This window comes from Ochotona princeps, chromosome 14 (assembly GCF_030435755.1).
Source record: "Ochotona princeps isolate mOchPri1 chromosome 14, mOchPri1.hap1, whole genome shotgun sequence".
NCBI classification, from domain to species: Eukaryota; Metazoa; Chordata; class Mammalia; order Lagomorpha; family Ochotonidae; genus Ochotona; species Ochotona princeps.
This window is the reverse complement of record NC_080845.1, coordinates 8,528,602-8,552,994: the sequence shown is the minus strand read 5'-3', so window position 1 is coordinate 8,552,994 and position 24,393 is coordinate 8,528,602. Positions and strand designations below refer to the sequence as shown.

The 24,393-nt window shown below is 40.4% G+C and overlaps 1 protein-coding gene across 3 annotated transcripts in view; it reads right to left on the bottom strand.

Annotated features, from left to right (window-relative positions):
- The window catches only part of STRBP (spermatid perinuclear RNA binding protein), a 151,334-nt gene that overhangs the window by 33,373 nt on the left and 93,568 nt on the right, over positions 1-24,393 (bottom strand). For all 3 annotated transcript variants that reach the window (XR_009246678.1, XM_058672983.1, XM_058672982.1), the window contains exons 4-10: positions 22,946-23,111; positions 16,441-16,585; positions 9,469-9,560; positions 8,821-8,916; positions 7,664-7,775; positions 6,938-7,035; positions 6,651-6,762 (exon numbers count right to left, since the gene is read on the bottom strand). Coding sequence is in view for 2 of the 3 variants with exons in the window: in XM_058672983.1 (XP_058528966.1) it covers positions 6,651-6,762; positions 6,938-7,035; positions 7,664-7,775; positions 8,821-8,916; positions 9,469-9,560; positions 16,441-16,585; positions 22,946-23,111 (821 nt within the window). In the remaining variant the exon portion in view is untranslated. The remainder of the gene's footprint in view (positions 1-6,650; positions 6,763-6,937; positions 7,036-7,663; positions 7,776-8,820; positions 8,917-9,468; positions 9,561-16,440; positions 16,586-22,945; positions 23,112-24,393) is intronic.

The following is a 24,393-nucleotide window of genomic DNA, read 5'->3' as shown; positions in this document are numbered from 1 at the left end:
CATTCCAGGAAATAGCAAAGAACAACAGCAGGGGGTACCTGAAGACAGACACAGGAAAGCAGTGGACACAACAGTGTGGTGTTGCTGTGACAGACACCCCAGTGGCATTCGGCAAGTGGTGATCGGAATTGCATCAGCAGCTGGAACTCCACCAGCAATAAGGTGGGAAGGGACTTTTCACTGGAAGCAAATGAAATGAAGCCGAAGAACTGTTCATACTGCTGGTCTGTTTGATTTGACCAGGAGCAGAGACAGAGTGGCAGATTCCAGACAGGCAGTGCAGGAACAGAGTGCATTTCACAGCCCAGTGCACCCCCTAGAACCGTATCAGGCACTATTTTGTTTAAGAAAGCAAAGGCTATAGACAATACTGCACATACACTGAGCTGGGAGTGAACTCATTTCTGACTCAGTAAACTGCAACAATGTGGCACCCTACAGGTTCCACCCAAGAGAGGTCTAGGTGGCCCTCAGACCTGACAGCCAGCAGATCAAGAATTCTAATAATGGCACATTAGGTGCTATATTTTGTACGATGTGGAAAAAGGTTTTAAACACTGCAGGGACAATAGTGAACTGCGCATGCATGCACTGGTCCCATAGGAAAATAATACCGACTTTAGCATCTTAAGGGTCAAAATAGGTCCCTGTGGCCCTCAGACCTAACAGTCAACAGGTTCTGGGAAGATCAGTACCACCAACAATCTAATTACACAGGACACCTGATGTCTCCCTAATCCTGGGACCTGCTCCAACCAGAAGTAGAAGAAAGGCTATACAGACAGTGCAGCTTCTGCATGGTATCATAAGAGGTAGAGAGTGGCAGGCCAGGAGGTGAGGCTATGGAGACCATGGTGGAAGTCTAATTTAAGAATCCAGACCTGGAACCCACTGAAGGGAGTGGCACAAGTTCCTGCAAACAAAGAGCTGTGTGCCATCCACAATGAGTAAACTCAAACTGTAGACCTGTGCCCCAAGGAGAAGAATCTACCAACCATAAGTACAACGACCAAGGACAAAAGAGAAAACAGCAAAATGAATGTTACTGAAGACTCCCCTGCAAAGGAGTAAAACCCTTTGCCAACCCCAGAGTTAACTAAGGAAGACATCGAGAAAAAGAGGGATACAGAATTCAAAACACCTGTTACAAAGCTTCTTATCAACAAGAAGCACGTAAACTAGGCATTCAAGGAATTCAAGGAATATGTCACACTGGAAATGAATCAAATAAAAGCTGATATATTAGAAATGAAGAATACAATGGAGCAAATTAAAGGTACAGTAGAGTGGGCCGCAGGATTGGGCGTCTTGCTTGGATCCTGACTCCAGGCACCATGTGCACGAGGTGAGCTGTCCCCGGACCTGCCTGAATTTGGAGGCTGCTTCCTTCGGGTGGAAGTCGGGACTGAAAACAAAACCAACCCAGCAATTGCAACCACCAGCTGATCGGGGTGATGGACCGTGCCAGGCCCTCTGCTTGCTAGAACATATAAGAATCTGGTCAGGGAATACCTCAAAGTTTCTTTGGGGATCTCCCCAATGGAACTGCTGGACTCAGAACCCTAGCACAGAAAAGACAGAAGAAAGAACAAGTCAATCAACCACCTCAGCTATATGTTGGCAGCGAAATACTGGACAAATGGAGACTCTATGGTGGACTATGTCAATCAGTGGATTCTTCAACGACCTCATCGTGCTTGGAGTGGCGAAACTGGCAGCTATTCATAACTGGTGAGCTATCAAAACCACTTGAGCAAGTATCTCAGAGAATGCCCCACATCTGGGACTTGGGGTGGGTGGGAAACTGGGTGGGGCTTCTCCCTCAATATCCCCCTTTACCTCAGATACAAGAAGGAAACAATATGGACACTTCCTATACCCCCTGATCCTTTTTTTTAACCGTAATTAACTATGTAAACATTGTCAACAATACAATAAAATAAATTATTCAAAAAAAAAAAAAAAAAAGAAAGAAAGAAGATCCTGATGAAGTTGTAGAATCAAGGAAGAATTTGCTTTTGCCTTTCAGTGAAGAGATACTATAGCTTCTTTGCTGATGAAAATAATCCGGTAGACAGGAAGAAACTGAAGCTAGTGAGACAAGAGGTAACTAATTGGGCAACAATGTCCACTGGCAGTAAAGAAGTGATGTGACATAAAGGACAAATAGAAAAGTTGAACTTAAGAGGTTGGGATTGTTGATGTGGTGTGGTGGATAAAGCCCCCACCTGGCTGGTATCCTATATGGGCACCAGTTCAAGTACCAGCTGCTCCACTTTCTTTTTTTTTTTAAATTCGTTAATTACATTGTATTATGTGACACAGTTTCATAGGTACTGAGATTCTCCCCACCCCTCCCCCCATGGTGGATTCTTCCACCTTGTTGCATAACCACAGTTCAAGTTCAGTTGAGATTCCCTCTTTGCAAGCATATACTAAACATAGAGTCCAGCATCTTATAGTCCAGTCAAGTTCCTCGGCTTCTTAGGGAGACCCTGCCTGGTCTGAGGGCAGAACCAGCAGAGTATCATCCCGATCAATTAAAAGCTCCAACATACCATCAGCAACAATTAACTTCTTTGTGGAATTAATTGATATAGTATTGAGTAACCAATATGTTAAAAACAAATGCGATTTCTTAACCACATTCTGTGGTCACCTCATTGACATTTCAATTTTAGTTTATATACGACATATAACATAACATACATAAAAATAACATGTTTTACATAACATCATATCATCTTATCATCTTAAATCATATCATCTTAACATTATACCATCATATCATCTTAAATTAAGGCAAAAGTGGTATCTAACCTTTTGGGATTGGCTCATTTCCCCTAGCATTATGGTTTCCAGTTTGGCACATTTGGCCACAAAGAACTGCATTTTGTTTTTTTTTAATAGCTGAGTAGTATTCCATGGAGTAGATGAACCATAGCTTTCTTATCCAGTCTTCTGCTGATGGGCATTTTGGTTGCTTCCATGTTTTTGCAATTACTGATTGTGCTGCTATGAACATAGGGGTATATGTTGGTTTCTCATAAAACAAGTGTTTTGGATATGTTCCTAGGAGTGCTATTGCTGGATCATACGGTATATGTTGATTTTGAGTTGTTTGAATGTTCTCCATACTGATTTCCATAGAGGCTGTACCAGCCTGCAGCCCCACCAGCAGTGGAGTAGGATTCTCTTTTCCCCGCAACCTCACCAACAAGTGTTGTTGGTGCTTTTTTTCATGTGGGCCAGTCTTACTGGCGTTAGGTGGTACCTCATTGATGTTTTAATTTGGATTTCCCTTATTGCCAGGGAACTTGAGCATTTTTTCATATGTTTATTTGCCATTTGGGATTGTTCTTTTGAGAAATGTCTGCCCATTTCCCGTGCCCATTTCTTGAGTGGCTTGTTTGGGCATTTTGGTTGTTTTGTAGTTCTTTGTATATTCTGGAAATTAGCCTCTATCACCTACGTAGTGTGCGAAGATCTTCTCCCATTCTGTGGGTTGCTTTTTTACTTTGCTGATTGTTTCCTTTGCTGTGCAGAAGCTTCTAAGTTTGATGAGGTCCCATTTGTTTATTCTGGTCTTGATTGCTATTGCTTTTGGTGTCCTTTTTAGGAAGCCAGGACCTACCCCTAGATCTTGCAGGATATTTCCAACATTTTCTTCCAAAAGTTTGAAGGTTTCTGGATGTAGGTTTAGATCTGTTATCCATTTAGATCTGATCTTAGTGTATGGTTAGAGATGTGGATCTATCTTCTTGTTTCTGCAGGCTATTAACCAGTTGTCCCAACAACATTTATTGAACAGACCTTCCCATTTGCCTGGATTGTTGTTTGTCTTTTTGTCAAAGATTATTTGGCTGTATTTGTGTGGGTTCCCTTCTGGTGTTTCTATTCTGCTCCATTAATCTTCCTCTCTATCTTTGTGCCAGTACCATACTGTTTTGATAACCACTGCCCTACAGTAAGTCCAGAGGTCCGGAACTGTGATTTCTCCTGCTAACTTCCTGTTCTTGAGGACAGTTCTAGCTATTCGAGGTTTTTTGTGTTTCCAGATGAACCTTTGAATCATTGTTTCCAGTTCCATGAAGAATGTTTTGGGCAATTTGATTGGGATTGCGTTGAATGTATATATTGCTTTTGGCAGTATAGACATTTTAATGATATTGATTTTACCTATCCAGGAGCATGGGATGTTACTCCATCTTTTGAGGTCTTGTTCAATTTCTTTTTTAAGTCAGCTGCTCCACTTTCTATCTAAATTCTTACCAAAGTGCCTGGGAAGTCAGCAGAGGGTAGCACAAGTGCTTGGGACCCTTCTTTATCTCAAAAAGAAAGAGGAAGTGCAAGATTTGGACTGGGGCTAGTTGAGACACAGCAAGCTAATCCCCCACCTGCAAGCAACTGGCATTCCATATGATGCTCATCAAGTCTCAGCTGCTCCACTTTTGATCCAGCTCTCTGTTTAGGACCTGTGAATGCAGCGAAGGATGGCCCACAGTCATGGGCTCCTGCATTTACATGGCAGGCAAGGAAGAAGCTCCTGCCTTCCAGCTTCGGATCAGCCCAGCACTACACATTGTGGTCATCTCGGGAGTGAACCAGCAGATGGAAGAGTTCTCTGTCTCTCCTTCTGCCTGTAAAAATTGACCTTTCAAATAAAAAACAAATCATATATATGGAAAGAACTGGATGAAAAATACTAGACATAGTGATGACAAATGAAGAACAGAATGAAGGATTCTTGAAAATATGACTACAGTTAGACTTTTTTTTTAAAGATGTATTTATATTTATTGGATAGGCAGCTACACAGAGAAAAGAAGATATCAAGAGAAAGATCTTCCATCTGTTGATTTACTCCTCATGTGGCCACACTGGCCAGAGCTGAGCCGATCCAAAGCCAGGAGCCAGGAGCTTCTTCCAGGTCTCCCATGTTTTACAGGGTCCCAAGGCTTCGGGCCATCCTCAAGTACTTTCCCAGGCCACAAGCGGGGAGCTGGATGGGAAGTAGGGTCGTCGTGATTAGATCCAGTGCCCATATGGGATCCTGGAGCTTGGATGGTAAGAACTTTAGCCACTAGGCTACCATGATAGGCTCTTATTGATAGAGACAAAATCTGAGGTGGGTCCACAGAATGGGTAACTGAGGTAAGGTACAAGAAAAAAATATCTGTGAGAGTAAGTCAAGGAAATGAGGTGTAAGTTTAAAAAATAAAAGAGATCACTTAAAAGCATATTGAAACAACAAAGATTAACGTTTATAGCCAAGACATATAATACAATGATTACGTGACCTACTGAGGTCATAGAGCTGACAGGACCAAAGTGAAAACCTGCACATCCAGAGTTCTATTTTATGTTGTGAGCTGATGACAGACCAGCAGCATCCAGACATCTGAGACAGATTTTCAAACTTTGTGGGAGAAGAAAAATCCTAAGTCACAAATGGCAGAAATACCCTCATGAAAGAATGGAAAATTCAAAGATAAAATAATAAATAAAAATTCATAATGTTAGTATAAACAATTTTCATCTTGTAGACTCCCTGAACAAATTTTTCGATCCACTAAAATCCTGTTGTTCAAAAAGATTAATCACACCATTTTTACCTCACAAAAAGAGAATAACATCTACTGTGAAATTACATTATGAGTACAATAATATCAGTGGTGCATCCCAGGTAAAGATATCTGGTGCTACCTGGAAAAGCAGTGGATGATGGCTCAAGTCCTTGGACACCTGAAACCATGTGGGAGACTAAGGAGGTACTCCCGGCTTCTGGCTTCTGCCTGCGCATCCCTATCTGTTGCCACTACTTGGAGAGCAAAGCAGCAGACAACAAATTTCTGTAATTCCTTTTCCTTTGTAACTATGCCTTTCAAATAAAAAAAAAAAAAAAAAAAGATATCTGGTGCTAAACAATCCACCTGCTACTCAAACAGAAGAGAATATGGGGAAAGAAATGTTTTGTGGCAGAGTAAGGAGATTAAGTAGCTGCTACACTCGATCTTAGCCAGAAGCCTGAGAAGTGATAGGAAATTAAGTAAAACCTCCTGTTGGTATCTGCTGTATCTATGCACTGGGTCAGGCATTTAACATAAATAAGGTAATGTCCCTTTTGAGAGATGAATCAATTGCTCAAGATCTAAAACTAGAAAAGTAAAGGAGCTATGATTAGAACCCATGTCAGATCGATCCTAAAACTTAGGAATTTGTTTCTGCTGAAACTCTGCTTTTAAAGACTCCAGTATATGTGACAGATGGTCTTGATTTTCCTATATGATTTTCTGCAGAAAAGAATATAAGCACTACAAAAAACTATCAGATGATTAGTAACAGTGATAACATCACCTCCTTATACCTATCTCTTCCTTATCTCTTCTCCTTAGAAGTCCTCAAAGTGTGTCCACTAAGTTTATACAAGAATGGTTTTTGGCCAACACAATCAAATGAGCTGAAAACTAAGAATAAATAATGTCACTGGTGGGGACAGAAGAGAAAAAACAATTGGGAAAAAAGCAATACACTTCATTTTATGTGACTTCACTGAATGATTACTAAGTTCACTCACTCTAACCAAAGACAACTATGACCATCTTCACCACTGGCACCCCTGAACCCCACTGAGGAACTTTCACACTCACCTTCTTTATCAGTAACTGACCAGCTATACTTCTGAAAAGGTTTACTTGATGGAAGGGGGTCCATTTCCAGCACTTTATAAATCTGGCCAAAGGCTGACAGTCTGAGTGCATGCTAAAGAACAAAACATTATATTTAACAAAATTGTAATAGCATCGAGCTAAAGAGATATTCATTAAACATTGGAACAACAGCAGAGATCTTACAAAAAATAATTAAAAAGTATTCAAACAGAACAATTCATAAATTAATATGTAATAAACCAAAACAATCTTCCCCAGTCTTCTACCTGTGCACTGTGGGTAATATCTTCTTTTTGCTGGACTGTCATGTAGCTCAGAGCATCTGTGGGGTCTCGTTCACAAGGATCATGAAGACCAGGACCCCCTGTGGCAAGGTCAGAGGCAAAGGAAAAGCACAGGTGGTCCTTAGAACCAAGCTCAGAAGTTAGTCAAAATAACATAAAAGCCAGGAGAAAAACACCTAAGGTCAGCTCAACCAAGTGGCGTGAAAAGGACACTCATTCTCATTGTTAGCACTTAAATGTCCTCATTTGATACTTGAAGTCACTTGCTGTATCTAACACCAAAATTGAGTCTGACTTTGAGAATTCAGAAACAGAAGGATGAACCACCCCAAATCCTTAGAAGGATTACATATGGAAAATAAGACAAAGTTCAATTTTTATAAATTTAACACCAGACTGCAAACAGAATAAACTTCAGCTATTTTAACCAAACATTTACATTTCCAAATTCAGTGTTCTATGTTAAGCAAGTCATGGCAGACACAGTAACTTATTAGTACCCTTTATGTTAGTACATATAAAACACAAATTATAATTATTTTAAAAAGAGCACTTTTGCAATAGTCATTCTAGTTGAAAAAATTCTAAGCAAAAGAAATCATATGCATCATTTTCCTGTGCAGAGAACAAATTTACCATATACTTAGAAAAATGATTAAAAGTGAGATTTTTTCTGATTCTTCTGCCTTCAGAGTTTGAAACCCTTACCAGGAAGTAGTATTCCAGATGCCAAACACTCCATTACTCGTCTCAAGGCCTCCCCAGCGCCCAAAGGTCTATTACAAGTACCTATAGACTTTTCACATATAAGCTCTAGTGGCTAGAAGATATTAAATTACAAATTAGTACATGCACCAAGTGTTAAAAGGATTCCAGTTAAATGTGAGCTGACATTTCTATTTACAAGGGAGGCCAAAAAGTGAAAGTCAATTTAACATTTAGGGCTCATTTAAACTTTTACCCATGATTATCAACTTCTACTCCCGTCAGTTTTAAGATCAAGCATTTCTAAGACATTTTCAGAATATATGTTGTAAAATCTTCATTTTCAGTTATGCTGCAAGGATCACTAGAAAAACTATGGTGATCCAACTAATTTTAAAAAGATTAAATAAGCTTTCATATAAGTTAGTAATAGCTAACAACTATCCAATATACAAATAGTCAACTTACCTCCTATTTAACTTAGCACACAAACTGCAATTATTTAAATTTAACAATTGAAATCTCAATTTCAGACGCCTGCTCAGGTACTATAATTAGCATAAACGAAGTACCACACCTCCTTATTTAATAAAACATAAATTCACAATGCTACAAAGTTAACACTTGCTATATTAATCTATGAATAACCCTTCACACTTCAGTTGCTTTAAAATGTTGCTTTAAAATGTTAAGTTGGGAGTCAACTCTAAGTTAATTTTACCCTATATATCCTGTGTACACAATCTAGTGAAATATGCTGTTTGCTCAATTTTATTGTTTTATTTACTAATGTGCATACCAGCCAACCAGGCAACAATTTCCACTGTAATGGAAGGCAGCACTGGAAGATAGCAGGCCCATCAAGTAGGCTTCTGTGGGCAACGGGGACCAGTGATGGATCAACCATCAGTGCAGTCAAGAGCAGGAAGGCACTTTTAAAGATACAGCCTTTTAAGAAAAAAACGGAAACCTCAGGTTCTATAACATAACTATAAGCATTAAAAAGAATTCATTAAGCTACAGAAACTTTTTTTCACAGCTAAAAACAATGTAATATACATTGGCTAACTCAGAAAACAGCCAATTTATACCAGTAGAGTAATTCTGCCAGATTTCCTCTAGTAAAGCTTCAGAATTGACTTCGAACTTTGAGTACTCACCCATCCTTTCAATGGTGCCCACGTGGGGACTCTGTTGCACAAGTCACGGAGAATGCGGAGAACAATTACACATGATTTTAATCCATTTGCCCTTGCCTAAAACAAACAAAATTGTTCCAATATCCCTGTTGAAACCCATTCTCCACTGTAACTACACTGATCCTGGACCAGGTCGTTAAAATGCATACTAATGAACAAAACACCCATCATTTATCGACAAACGAAAAATAACAAGTTATCAAAAGTAGTAAAATCATGATTCAGAAAAGAGATTTTAAGATTAATAAAAAGCGTAACAATACAATTGCTTTTGTAGCTAGACGCCAACTCCATCTCAGGCAACCTACCATCATAATTGGTACCTTTTCTCAACCATGTTTGTACTGTCTAAAACTCCATTTGAATTCAGAACACTGAGTCAAAAAACAAAACAAAACAAAACAAAAACCTGTCCTAAGAAAGCATCACTACTCATGGAAGTTACTTCAGGCACTTTATCTAAATTAACTCTGTTACTAAAATCACCACCCTATCAGCCAGAAAGTGTCCCCCTACTTACATCCCACCTTACACAGAATTACTTGGCAGGTGTGCCCAATGAAACCTGCACATGACTACAGTAACAATAAATAATAACAAAGAGCCGACCTGAAACCATTTGGCATGTCGGAGAGACGCCAAGGCGTTCAGGCATTTCTGCCTGTCCAGTAAGTCCGGAGGATCTTTCATTGCAACATTTTCTAATGGTAAAATGGAACAAAAAGAGACAGAAATAATTTGACCAAGGATTCCTGTCAAATTACCAAACAATTTTTTAAAATGGCAGCATTTGAGTAAATAAGACTCCAAGAAAATTTCATGATCAGGTTCTGTTGCATTCTAGTTATGTACCCTACAATTACTTAACATGAACAGTCATCAAGCAGTTCTATGCACAAGTACAATGGAGCATCAATGATTTAACGGAATAAGCATGATTACTGTGATACACAATGTGAGATCTTATTAAGCATGGATGTCATCAAAGGGCCGAATTCAGTATAAAGCACTCTTTCCTTTCGCAGGGAGTGAAGAGAGGAAATCTGGGAGCAGTCACATTAACAACTTCTTTTTATAGAAGAAATATTCATCCCTAATGAGTTTTTAAATAATATAACAATCAATTTGAGATTCACTGGGAAGATAGTATGCCAATTAAGTTTGTTTTACACTTACATAAGCTCCTTCAACAAGGTAACTATTAACAGAACTCAAGTGTTACCTCGGGTTTCTCTCATTTTTTATTTCCTAAACCAAATTATTAAAACTAAAATTAAAAAATTGAAATATATTTTTAAAGGGTAGAAAATTAGATAGACTACTATCTAATTGTGTTTTAACTTGCCTTTGACCTTGGATTAGATAACAAAAAGCAACAAAATTAGAATTAACTCATGCCTGAGAACATGTCCTTTATGCTATTAGGAAACAAAACGTTTTTAAAATCTTTTAAAAATCTGTTCACTAAATGTGCATCATACAAACATTTTGTGAGCAAATTTTTTTTACCTGAGCAGATTGTCAGGTTAATCTCTTTCGAAAATTCTCTCAAATCTAAGAGACCACTAACACTGGTTGGTATTATCATGACAGCAATAATTAACGTGGTAGTATATTTGTGTGGGGGCAACTGAGACAGTATAAAGACTTGTAAGTGGAGACAAGAGCACTGATATTTTCTGGTTTCCTGATATCAAATGACTCTACTGTGGCAACACAATGTTTTTCAACATTTATTTTAAAGGCTTAAAGAGAGAAGCAGAAAAGGAGACACAGAGAAAGATCTTGTATCTGCTGGTTCACTCCGCTGCTAGTCACAAGGATTAGGGTGAGCATAAGGAGCTTGGAATGTCTCCCATGTAGGAGGTAAATGCCAAGCACTTGGGCTATCTTTTTATTGTTTTTTAATTGGAAAGTCAGATATACAGAGAGGAGGAGAGAAGGAGACAGAGAGGAAGATCTTCCAACCTCTGGCTCACTCCCCAAGTGGCCACAAAGGCAGGAGCTGAGCCAATCCGAAGTCAGGAGCCAGGACCCTCTCCTGGGTCTCCTATGCTGGCGCAGGGTCCCAAGGCTTTGGGCCATCCTCGACTGCTTTCCCAGGCCACAAGCAGGGAGTTGGATGGGAAGTGGAGCTGCCGGGATTAGAACCGGCGCCCATATGGGATCCCAGCACACTGAAGGCAAGGACCTTAACCATTACGCTATCGTGCCGGGCCCTTTCCCTATTATCTTATAGTAGGGGCATCAGGAATGGAAGAAGCAAGTGAAGTAAACGAACTTCAGATAAGAAAAAGAAAAGCAAGCAAACTCTTTCTGTACTTTCTATCATTTTTGTCCAATGGCCAAAGATTTTAACTAACACCCTGCTTTTGACTGTGACATGAAAATTTTAAGCAGGGGACAACTGAAAAATCTATTGTTAAATTCATCTAAAAGATTACAGCCACAAACCCTTATCTTTAAAAGAAATCAAGACAGCAGCTTGCTACAGTCAACATTCGCAGAAAAGAGATCCTGGTACAGATGTGAGAGGGGCAAGGGTTGAAGAGAACACCTGTGTCCGCTCCGGCTTACAGCAAAACCCAAGCAGCCGTGTTTCTTCACGCTCTGATAATCCCAAATAAAACAACCACAAGATCCAACACTCTCATGAGGCCAGAAATAGCAGAGCAGACATAATAATCCATCAATTTTTATCTTCTTCAAACTTTTTTGTATTTCAGTATTATAAAATCCATAACATGGCACTACAGAGATGCTTATATGCCCAACTGGCTTATTTTATGTAATTAATAATACACAATTTATATATTAATGTGACAATCACAGAAATGCCTTTGGGAAAACACTGCTATTTCTGGTGGCAGAATCTCAGATTTAATATTTTTTAGCTTTCATTCAGGTGTCTCATGCTGTGGGGATGCAAAATCTTCCTCATAAAAAGCCATCCTTGGGCCCGGCGGCATGGCCTAGCGGCTAAAGTCCTCGCCTTGAAAGCCCTGGGATCCCATATGGGCGCCGGTTCTAATCCCGGAAGCTCCACTTCCCATCCAGCTCCCTGCTTGTGGCCTGGGAAAGCAGTTGAGGACGGCCCAATGCATTGCGACCCTGCACCCGCGTGGGAGACCCGGAAGAGGTTCCTGGTTCCCGGCTTCGGATCGGCGCGCATCGGCCCGTTGTGCTCACTTGGGGAGTGAATCATCGGATGGAAGATCTTCCTCTCTGTCTCTCCTCCTCTCAGTATATCCGGCTTTCCAATAATAATAAATCTTTAAAAAAAAAAAAAAAAAAAGCCATCCTAAAACTGGGTAATAGAAACAATAGAACTGTGTGAGCCATTTCATTTTTCCTACACCGGAGATAGTGACATGCTGGTGTAACAAAACATGAAAAGCCAAGAAAAACAGCTTTTAAAAATATCACTCAGTAATCTGACTCTGGAACATAAAGATGCATACAACATTCTGAACAGAAGCTTTGGAAAGAAGCCTGTGCCACTTAGCTGTGTTTCTTGTTCAGAGGTTAGATCAGCAAGGAGCATCAGACAACAGTGTTACACATGTTGGTCAATTTCCTTGTACTAACTAGAAACAAGACAAAGTATCAAACGTGCTGTTGGGGTAATCGATAGATAGGTCCAGAACCTGGGCTCTGCAAAGGCACAATCACTGAGCTGAGGTGTCATGAGAGAACTTTTCAGTTGTCTTACGGATATTCTGCTAGTATATTCTTTCTTAATTCCCTCAGGTTTTCTGTGCCCAACCCACTCTCCATACAAAACATTTTGAATGAAGTGTGGTTAATTCACAGCGTGAGTCTCCTGGTCCACATTAATCACAACACTTCACTGGCCTGAGCTAGCCTGCAGCACCCATCAGCATCAGCTGGAATTGGAGGCAAACCAGATCGAGCCAGGACATAACACCCGCTGCTGAATGCAGAGGTGAGGCGAGTCAAGCCAATCTGGGATGCAGCACACATCAGCACATTTAAGACCCAGATGGGGTGGAGGGGTACAAATCGAGTAGGGGGATTGTGGGGGCCACTGCTGGTAAGCATGAAAGCTAGGACTGGGGACAGATCAGGCTGGGCATGGCCACAAGGCCCACTGGCCGGCACATGAGCTGGGTTGGGAGGAGGGCGAGGCAGGGTTAACCAACTGTATCCAATGGGGAATGTATGAGCCAGAGTATGTGCTGGCCAGATGGGCTTTGCCACAGCATCAGTTAGCAGGTGCTAGGATCAGGGGAAAGGCCTGTCAAACTAAGCCATAGAACCACCTGGAAAGTGCAACACCATAGGTGGAAGCTCTATCTATTATGTATTATGCCACAATATCAGCCAAAGTAAATAAATTTTTTAAAAAGACAAAAGTTAAGGTCATTAAAACTTTTTTGTCCTAAACATTTGCATGAGCTTTTAGAAGTTCTGTAGTAAAATAAAATCTACTTCTTTTTGCTTCTATTTATTTTTGCTTTATTTAAAATAAAGAAGAGGTCTTCTATCTGCTGGTTCATTCCCTAAATGCCCACCACACGCAGGGTGAGGCCAGGCTGAAGCCAAGAGCCAGGAACTCAACGAGGCCTTAACTACCAGAGCACCTTCTCCTGCCTGTGCCAGGACATCCATCAGCAGGAACCCCGGATCTGAAGCAGAGCCCACTGGGAGCTGAAGCAGGGTCTCAGATATGGGGTTTAGGAATTCCCAGCAGCATTCCAACAACTATGCAAAGGGTCATCGTGAAACTCAACCTTTAATTCCATTTCCCCTTATTTGTTGAGTGCCCTAGTAACTAATGAAAGCTAAAACACAACTCAAGGCCTTTTTGCTTTTTCTGCGCTTTTCTTATAAGATATGTAATAGCGGGGAAAGCTATTTGACAGGGCCTTGAAAAATAATCCTGCTTGTCAAACAGTAAATATGGCCATAGAAATTATGTGCTCTTGCAACTGAAAATATAAACGGTGAACTGAAAGAAAACAATATATACTTCTATATATCCAACACTGAAGAGGCAAGTTTGATGCTTTAATGCAGCACTATCCACTGACTCTGCCTGGTCTCAATCATGTTCTTACCTTTGCCAAATATTACCTACATGTGTAGAAGTTAACAGAGCAGACATGTACGTGTGTGTGTGTGTGTGTGTGTGTGTGTGTGTGTGTGTGAGAAAGAGAGAGAGAGAGAGACAGAAGTTTGTTGCGACAAAGTTTGATGTCGAGGCTGGGGCAGAGAGCAGGAAATTCAGATACCACCGGGAACTGTCTCCAAGAAAGAGGTAGCGTTACTTTTTTTTTTTAAACCAAGAGAAATAAAATAACTAGAAACTTGGAGGAAAACATGGGCAAAGGCTTTTTTTTTTTCAATCTTAGAAGCATCTAGAAATCTAGAACCTAAATAAACCCTTGTGCTGTCATCACTTACAGCTAAAATGCATTACATGAGATAGATGAAAAAACTGGCATGAACAAATAAATACAATTCAGGTCTCAGATGCTTCATTATGCTTGATCATCCTGCCAACAAATAACAAAAATGTCTGACAAAGCCTATGTTAAATAAAAGAAACAAAGTACCCAAGAATGAGTCAACAAGTCTGGAAGGTTAGACAGTGGAAGAGCAAATGTTTCTGCCATTTGGAAGGAGAGGCAATGAACAGGAGGAAAAACAGGCACTAAACATCAAAGTCAAGATGATTCCCTTTCCTTACCTGATCCCACATACCATCTGACGTGTGTGGATCCTTCACTATATCAAACACCTTCCCCACCGACTATGACTCCCCTATTTTATTTTGTAAAGATTTATTTATTTTTATTGGAAAGGCAGATATAGAGAAAGATCTTCTGTCCACTAATTCACTCCTAAAGTGAGTTCAATCGCCAAAGCTAAGCATATATGAAGCCAGGAGACAGGAACCTCCTCCAGGTCTCCCACGTGAACTTTGGGCCTTCCTCGACTGCTCTCCCAGGCCACAGGAGGGAGCCGGATGGAAAGCTGAGCCAGGACATGAACCAGTGCCCATATGGGATCCTGGAGCATGCAAGGCGAGAACATTAGCCACTAGGCTATCAGGCCAGGCCCTGAGCCCCTACTTTATAAAAGATTCCATCTCGTAACAGTTTCTAGCAAGTGTACAACGTATTAAGACTGTGTTTGGCCTCTCAAAACAGAAGTTAAAATTAAAACAGTGGCATATCAAGCTTTGCGGCATCACTAAAAGCTCTAACAGTATGCCATGTGACAGAAAAACACAGGGAAAAAGAAGTGTGATGTTCCTCAATACTTACAGAGTAAAGAAAGAAACGCTGACAGCTCTAAGCAAAACCATGGGTAACCCAGTCTCTGGCAACTTCAATCTCTGTCATCCTGTGCTCAACTAGATTTTAACAGCTAGCATTACCAACTCTGCTTAGAAATGGTTGGTCTTTATACACTTTATGCTGGAGGGTCAAGGAGAACACAGCTTGCTAAAATTAACAATCATCTTGACACACCAGAAATCATAGTTCTACTGACTTAAAAAAAAAAACAAAAAAGCATAAGTCATTTAAGACTAACTCTTCAGAGGTACTACAGATACGATCCAAAAAAGCATAAGTTTAATAACAGATCAGATGCACTATGATTTTAAAGTGACTCATAAATGTGTCTGTTTAATACCTGCTGAGTATTGTATAGCTGATTTTACTATTCCCTATCCCCTCCCACAACGCTGCAGAAAGCCTGCTGAGGAAAAACACTAACAGGGACTCCCCACTGAAGTGTCCTGACACTGACCGTGGCCAAAGGGCTGGCCCAGGATTAATGCATACGGCGGGTTTCAGAAACATACGGAAGCTGGTCTGACAGGGTAAAATATCGAAACCAAACTAACAGTAATTCAATACATTTGCCACTAGATAAGGACAGCATCTACCATGCAGCAATTTCCCTTAAGAAAATTTATTCCAAATATGATCCTCCCTCTCAAACATACTAAATTCAAAATGTTAACAGGGTCACCAACTTGCTAGGAAAAAAAACCTTACTAAAAGATCACTTACTGAAAAAATCCTACTTATATTCCTTCACTTTAAAACTAATTTACACATGGCAATTATAAATGTCACAAGCATGCGATGGCTAGAAGGCAAGAGAAATACGAAGCGAGTTTGAAAATAATTCTGTATTGGACCACATTTGAACTAAAATGTCACCATTAAGCCAAAATACAAATAGACTGGCTGACATCAATAACTTAATGCAAAACTAAACACACACAAAACTCACGATAGCAAAATAGTATAAAAATTAGTGGAGATCAACAGTTATATCACATTTTTTTAAATGAACATACTTCATATTTTCAACTTGCATGGTTTTACAAAATATACCCATTATATAGAAACAAAGTCATTTAAAATACTATGGGTTGTGAAACACACATGAAAAACTTTTAATTTCCTGAAACCACAGAGAATACTTAACATGGTATTCAAGAGAGCTATCATATAATCAAAACATACACATAAACAAATGCATGTATATATATATATCTATATATATGTGTATATATATACACACACACAAGCATACCTCCATCCTTCTTCTCCCATTCATCCCTAATGAGGGGGGAAGTAAGTATCACCTTCAAAGTGAGTGTGGGCTCTTTTGTGTTCCGAATTATAACAGAAGCCTCATTCACACATTGTTCCACTTCGTATTTCTCTTCTGTGAGTTTCTGAAAGTCAACAAGATTTCAAAAACACACAATTAGATTGAAATTTAAAAAATCAACAATGTTTGAAATGGTAATAAGTATCATACTGCTTTGATGAAAGTAAACAACATCCCTCCTCCAAGAGGGGAAATGCTTCTCTCTTTCCAATTTACAGCCAAGCCCTCACGACCCCTCCAAAAGTAACTGTCCTCCATCCAGACTGTTAGCAAAGCAAAATTTGAAACTATTCTTTGCAATATTTGAGATCAAAATGTAGCAGCAGGATTTTATGATAAATAGTAAGTTACTGTCTCTGAAATTACTATGAGGAAGACTACAGAATAACAAATAACTGAGCAGGCTCTGTAAAGCAGAAGTTTTTGGATGGAAGAAAATAAACAGCAACTCTTACCTGCAAAAAATATATGACTCGTTAACACTATATTGAGAATTTTGAAAGAACTGAGTAGACATGGATGAAAACGAGCATCTGCCCAGTGACAGAGCAGGCCAGAGTAACTTCCACCCTCCTGTGAGAGCAGCTCTCAGAGACAAACCACTTGACATCCACAAAGAAACCAATTCACCTATCCTTAGCATAAAACCATAAATACACAACTAGGGGCCTCTTGAAAAACAATCAGTTAGTTACAATAGCATGTTATGTTTAGCATATCACTCTATACTAGATAATTTTAAGATTTATTTATTTTATTGGAAAGACAGATTTACATAGGGAAGGAGAGACAGAAAGATCCGTCTACTGGTTCACTCCCCCAAACTGTCACAATTGCCAGACTTGAGCTTATCTGAAGCCAGGAGCCTCCTCCACATCTCCCACGTGGGTGCAGGCTTTGGCCCACGGTCTACTGTTTTCCCAGGGCACAAACAGGGAGCTAAATGAGAAATGGAGCAGTCAGGACAAGAACCAGCACCGTAAGAGAGCCTGCTGTGTTCAAGGTGAGGATTTAGACATTGAGCTATCATACCAGGGGCTACACTAAATAGTTGAATAGTAAGTTACACAGGAGCTTTCTTGGAGATGAAATTTACTATTCATTATAAAACATTTGTGCTATTGTAGTTTAAGTGGAGATATTGCCAGGTCTCTGGCTCATCAATTTGCATAGAAAAACTCAAAGCGATCTACATAAGAATAGTATTTTACCATTAAGCATGCCCTCCAAAAGTAGAAAATAAAAGCTCATCTTAATTTTGAATACAGGAAAAAGGAAAAAACCATGAAAACTGCTCACATTATTTTGCCGCTAAAAAAATTAAAGCTGTCTACTACAGAATGAACCAAACTAAAATTTTCAATTGTGCATGCAGATCACCCTAACACATACTCTAAAATAATAAGCATATGACATGATTAGACTAATTTTAAGTGATTCTCAGTTTTGATACTCCTTCATTCTTAGAAGTTCTAAGGTTGGGCCCGGCAGCGTGGCCTAGTGGCTAAAGTCCTCGCCTTGAAAGCCCCAGGATCCCATATGGGCGCCGGTTCTAATCCTGGCAGCTCCACTTCCCATCCAGCTCCCTGCTTGTGGCCTGGGAAAGCAGTCGAGGACGGCCCAAAGCTTTGGGACCCTGCACCCGCGTGGGAGACCCGGAGGAAGTTTCTGGTTCCCGGCATCGGATTGGCGCGTACCGGCCCGTTGCGGCTCACTTGGGGAGTGAATCATCGGATGGAAGATCTTCCTCTCTGTCTCTCCTCCTCTGTGTATATCTAGCTGTAATAAAATGAATAAATCTTTAAAAAAAAAAAAAAACAAGTTCTAAGGTTACCCTAAAAAAGAGCATGGAGAGGGCTGGCATAGTGGCATAGTATGCTAAGCCTCCACATGAAAAGCCAGCATACAATGTGTGCTCCATGTTGAGTCCCATATGCTCTATTCCAACCCAGCTCCCTGTCAACGCCTGGGAAGACAGCAGAGGATGGCCAAGTGGTTAGACCCCTGTACCCACGTGTGGGAGACCCAGAAGCAGCTCCTGGCTGCAGGCTTTGTTCATATCAGCCCAACTCTGGCAACTGTGGCCATTTGAGGAGTGACTAAGGTGATGAAAGATCTCGTCTCTTATTCTACCTCTGTAACTCTGCATTTCAAATAAAATATAAATCTCATGATACTTAAAAAACTGAAAACCTTGTTATGAGAAATGCTCCCGAGAAAGACCTTTTGACGTTTATTTATTTCAGAGACAGAAAGTGTGTTCTCATGCACTTGATTTACTCCCCAAATGTTTGCAAATTGGCTATATGAAAGCTGGTAGTTGGGAACTCAACTCCCAAGTCACGTCACAGTGCCGCCTGCATTCAGAGAAGATGGGGCCACAGCCAGGGCCGAGGATTGGCCTCCAGTGCTCTCCACCGGCTAAGCGCTCATCCCAAGGAACAAGCTTCTCAACCCACAGAGTGTAAGACCACACCGCACCTTCCACATTTATGCCAAGAAAATGGCAGAGAAAGAATTGGAAAGTCATACTTCAAATGACTTTCCAAATTATTATTAGCAGTAATCAATACATATGTGCTTATATGTACACAGGTGCTTTAAAAAGATCATGTTATTTCTGTGCTGAGATCCTAACACCAGTGTCTCATTTTTGTGGTGTTGTAAAAGCTCAATGAAGGGTGGGAGGGTTTGGGGAGGGGTGGGGAGAACCCAAGTACCTATGAAACTGTGTCACATAATACAATGTAATTAATGAATTAAAAATAATAAATAATAATAATAAAAAAGCTCAATGAAGTACTATAGTACAATTACTGTAGTTTTGTACTAATTTGAACATTTCATTTTACTTCAACTTCAGCATTACTGGCTTTTTTAAAAGATTTATTTTTATTAAAAAGGTAGATATATGGAGAGGAGCAAAGACAGAGAAGAAGCTCTTCTGTCCAATGATTCACTCCCCACATGGCTGCAATGGCTGATATTGCAATACGAAGCCAGGAGCCCGATGCCTCTTCCAGGTCTCCCACACAGGTGCAGGGTCTCAAGGCTTTGGGCCGTCCTCAACCGCTTTCGCAGGCCACAAGCAGGGAGCTGGTTGGGAAGCAGGGCCACCAGGATTACAACCAGCACCCATATGGGATCCTGGCAAGTGCAAGGCAAGGACTTTAGCCAACAGGCTACCATGCTGGGCCCTAAGTATTACTACTGAATGAACTTGTCAATGTCGACAACAACAACAACAAAAAGATCATAGAGTTAAAGGTAAGTTTGTGGAGGCTGGAATTGTGGCAGAGTGAGTAAAGCTGCTGAAGTCTGTGATGCTAGCATCCCACACAGGGTCATGCCCCAGCTGCTCCACTTCAAATCCAGTTCCCTGTCAATGGCCTGGAAAAAGCCCTGGAACATAACCCAAGTGCCTGGGACCCTGTACTCATATATGAGATCCCGATGAGGCTCCTGGTTCTTGGCTTTTGCCAAGCCTACACCTAGTTGTTGAGGAAATGTGGGTAGTCTCGACATATGTGTGTATATACATAAGTGTGTAATACATATACACATGTATATGCACACAGATAAAAATGCCTTAGTGCAAACAAATGATGAAAGCCAAATACAGCCTTTCAAAATTTGCAATTTTTCCCCCTTATTTTTGAGTACATGTCTGTAATACTATCTGGGATCAGCATAGTTATCACTCAAATTTTACAGGGAAATGCATCTTTGTCCAAATACAGATTCAGTGTTAGAGAATTCTACTTGCTACATTAAATAAGAGTTCTTATAATTCCTACTAGTGACCTTAACAGCTGAAGTCTCTCATCTTTTCTAAGACAATTAGCAATACAATTGGTCTTATTGAAGTATTTTCTAGCCTAAAAAAATCTCAGTCTCCTTAAATGTGAGGTAGACTATACAGCTTGATTCTCCTGTCACCCCATGAACAGTTGCTAACGCAATAATTTAAGGGGGGCCCAGTGCAGTAGCCTAGCAGCAGAAATCATCACCCTGCATGCTCCGGGATCCTATATGGGCACCGGTTCTAATCCCCACAGTCCTGCTTTCCACCTAGCTCCTGGCTTGTAGCCTGGGAAAGCAGTTGAGGATGGCCCAAAACCCTGCAACCCCGTACCTGTGCAGGAACCTTGGAAGAGGCTCCAGGTTCCTGGCTTCAGATCAGCGCAGCTCCAGCCACTGCGGCCACTTGGGGAGTGAATCGATGGACAGAAGATCTTCCTCTCTGTCTCTCCTCCTGTCTATATTTCTGACTTTGCAATAATAAATAAATAAATAAACCTTACTAAAAAAAAGAAATTTAAGAGGGACCAACATTGTGGTGTAGATGAATCCACTGCTAGCAACCCATCTACCAGTATCCCTCTGCTAGCATTCCAGTATCCCTCTGCTAGCATTCCAGTTAGTATCCCATCAAGGCGCCAGTGTTTCCAGGTTGTCCCAGTTCTGATGTAGGTCCCTTGGTAATGACAATTGAGCCACTGCACTTGATAATGCCAACTGAGTCCATTATGGAACTCAGGAGTAACAACGTCTACTCCATGAAAATAGAAATATGTATTATAATCTGAAACAATTTAAAAATAATGGGGACAAGAGAAATCTTATTAATTTTCATTGACCTTATTGAAAGGCAAAGTTACAAAGGGAGAACAAGAGGGAAAAAGCTAAGGAAAGGGAAATAGTGGTAGAAGGAGAGGAAATAAGAAGGGTCGTGAGAAGATTTGGCAGGGAAGGAGAGAGACAACCCTTAAATGTCTGTAACAGCCCAGCCTGGGTCAGGCAGAAGCCAGCAGCCAGGAACCCAACCCTCACCTCCCACGTGGGTGACAGGCAGTAAGTACTGGGTCTGCTTTCACTGCGCTTCCTGGCACATTACCAGGAAAGCTGGGACTGAATCTAGCACTCCAAGATGGGTTGCCAGTGTTGTAAGCTGTGGCTTACATGTTACATCACAATGCCTCTTAGAATTCTAATGATCACAAGTACAGGTGGCCAGAAACACATTACTAGGCTTTTCATTTCTTAAAACTGTATAACATATAGGTTGTTTACCATTCCTGTTTGCCAAATGATCACAAAAGAATTCAGAAGACATCTAACCCTTGGAAAGACTGTAAGATATTTCTGCATCAAAACTGAAAGCAGAAACCCCAAAAAGTATCCTGCCACTTAGAAACCTTATGTTAAGATTTAAGACCGGTAAAACAGCACCGCCAAAAGTAACGTAAAAGTAAGTTTAAAAAGTAATGCAAATGTGTCAACAGAGTAATGAGTTTAAAAGCCAGTTGGTGCATGTAGATTCACAAAAATAATTCCCTAACAAAACTGCTCAAAACAAACTTACCACTTAAAAGACCCCTTTTAGAAGAAGCATAAAGAAACCAGTAAAAGACAAAAGAACATACAATACCTCAAAGTTTCCATCTGTGCACTGACACCTTTCTGTGCCACTGATTTGAGCACAAACTGATAGGAAATTAGTAAAAGTGAGTCATCCAATCAGATACAGATGCTCCATGACTGAAACTGAAACCACAACCACTGCTGGAACTGGCATTTGGGGTGGGTGGCAGGCAGGCTCCCTGGGCTCAGTGCCGCATTCGGCCAACTGCAGCCCTGTGGAGCCTTCAGGACACCTTCCAGAGAACATGCCAACTGAAATTTTCTTAAAGCATCCAATGTGAAAATTGCTTAAAAACCAAGAATTGGGCCTAGTGCAATGGCTCAACTGGCTAATTTGGACATTCCCATATGGATTCTGAGTCCTGTCCTAGCTGCTCCACTTCCCACACAGCTTTCTGCTTATGGCCTGGGAAAGCCACAGAGCATGGCCCAAAGCCTCGGGACCCTGCATCTGTGTGAGAGATCCGGAAAAGGCTCAGGGCTCCATGTTCAGATCAGCTGTGCTCCGGCCACTGTGGCCATTTGGAGAGTGAACCAGTTGGATGGACAATCTTTTTGTCTCTCCTTCTCTCTGCAAATCTGCCTTTCCAATAAAAATCTTACACTCAGACAAGAAAAAAAAAAAAAATACTGGGTTTTCCCTAAGAGAAAACTGAGTCTTACAACATCAAAAGTAATTTTATATACTTGTTATCTAAGCTTTTTTCAATTTTTCTTTTCTATATTACACCAACCCTGCTAAGAATTTCACAACACTGAGATATAATTTGGAACAAATGAAGAGTTTCAACTAAATCCATCTGAAAAAAGCCATCTTAACTTGATTAATAAATCCTGAATGCTAACCACAAGTTAGGTTTAAATGACCCGGGCTACTGGTATTCCTTTTATCTGTATTTACAGCTGATTATTATCAATTCTTGTTAATGAATTCATCAATGTCACTACCACTTTCACCTTTTTACAAATTCCGCTATAGGTTCAGTTAAACTGTACTCACCTGAATCTGAATGGGAAGATTCTCTTTGACTGTGTTTAACAGGGTCTCTGTGGGTTTCTCTTTGCACATTAAAACCAGCTCCAAGTCCATATCATCTTTAATGAGCAAGCCTTTCGCGACCAAGCCAATCCTCATTACGCCACACAACGTCCGACCACCTTGATCCCTAAAAACAAAAGCCTGCATGATTACTTTTACAACCTATTTCCCAAACTATAACTCAATTATCATCTGATTTCCTGGATAGCCGCATGAAACGAGAAGGGATTAATAAAGCTCAAAAATCCACAGGTAACTCTAAGATTTACAGTTCATAAGGCATCTCATCTTCTCCCAAGGATCCTAAAGGAAACGCATTTCAGACTATAGATTTTCTAATTCCCTACTACATCTGGTATTACTTAAGAAAACTCCAAAATGCCGAATTTGTACCTCCATGAGCAACTTTTCCAATTGTTCTTTTCAAACTGAGTTCTATTATTGTTTTAGTGGTAAATGAATAACGGTATACTGAGAAAGCATCAGTGCAGAAATCAAGATCCACATCCTAATCCCGGCAGTGTCTGTTACCCTAGCACCCACAACTGAAACAATTTACAACCCAATGAGCCAAGGGCCCTCTCAGATTCATTATTCTAAGAACCCACAAGAGTTGATACAGAAACCAGAATAGTATCACAAAGAGATGAGGAAGCAAAGCACAAACACTCCAAACCCAGAAGTTCCTAAAAAGCAAACACTTGAAGATCTCTAGTTATTAACAGGATGTAAGAAACATACTCATTTGTCAATGATTTTAGTTCTAAAAGCTTATTAATAATCCATTCTTTCTTAATTACAGCTGAAAATAACAACTACTAAAAACACAGCAAAGGAGACCATTCCTGCCTGCTCAGTGACAGGGGCAGTAAAAGATGAAGTATTCTACTAGAAAGGGAAGAGAACAGCTAAGAACCAACTGCAGAATGCAAGTTGTCTCACACCTCCCAACAAGCCTGCATCTGGAAGGTAAAATTGCGAGCCTCAGGACAACCGGCACTCCAGCTTCACAAAGACGAGCACGACAAAGCCTGCATTTGGACCCAAGTTGGTTTAATCACAACATTGAAATTATTTACATTATATTATCACTACCCAAATTCGGAAAGGGAGAGGTCAAAACTAGGTCAAGCAAGGCAATCTGAAAGTTTTACTTAAGCAATCCTTGATTTAGCTAGATGGGAGGAAAGGCCATTTTAGAAGGAAGCAAAAGAAATCAGAAAAGTTAAGAAAAAAGTCATTTCGTTGAGAATGAAACACAGAAAGAAACAAACTATGGCAGTGAAAACTCAACAGGAAATGATCAACAACGCAGCCATTGGTTCAGTCCCTGGCATACCTTAAGAGATTCCATAAATACAAGATGAATGAAAAACGATACCAAGTGGGCACAAGTACACACACACAAC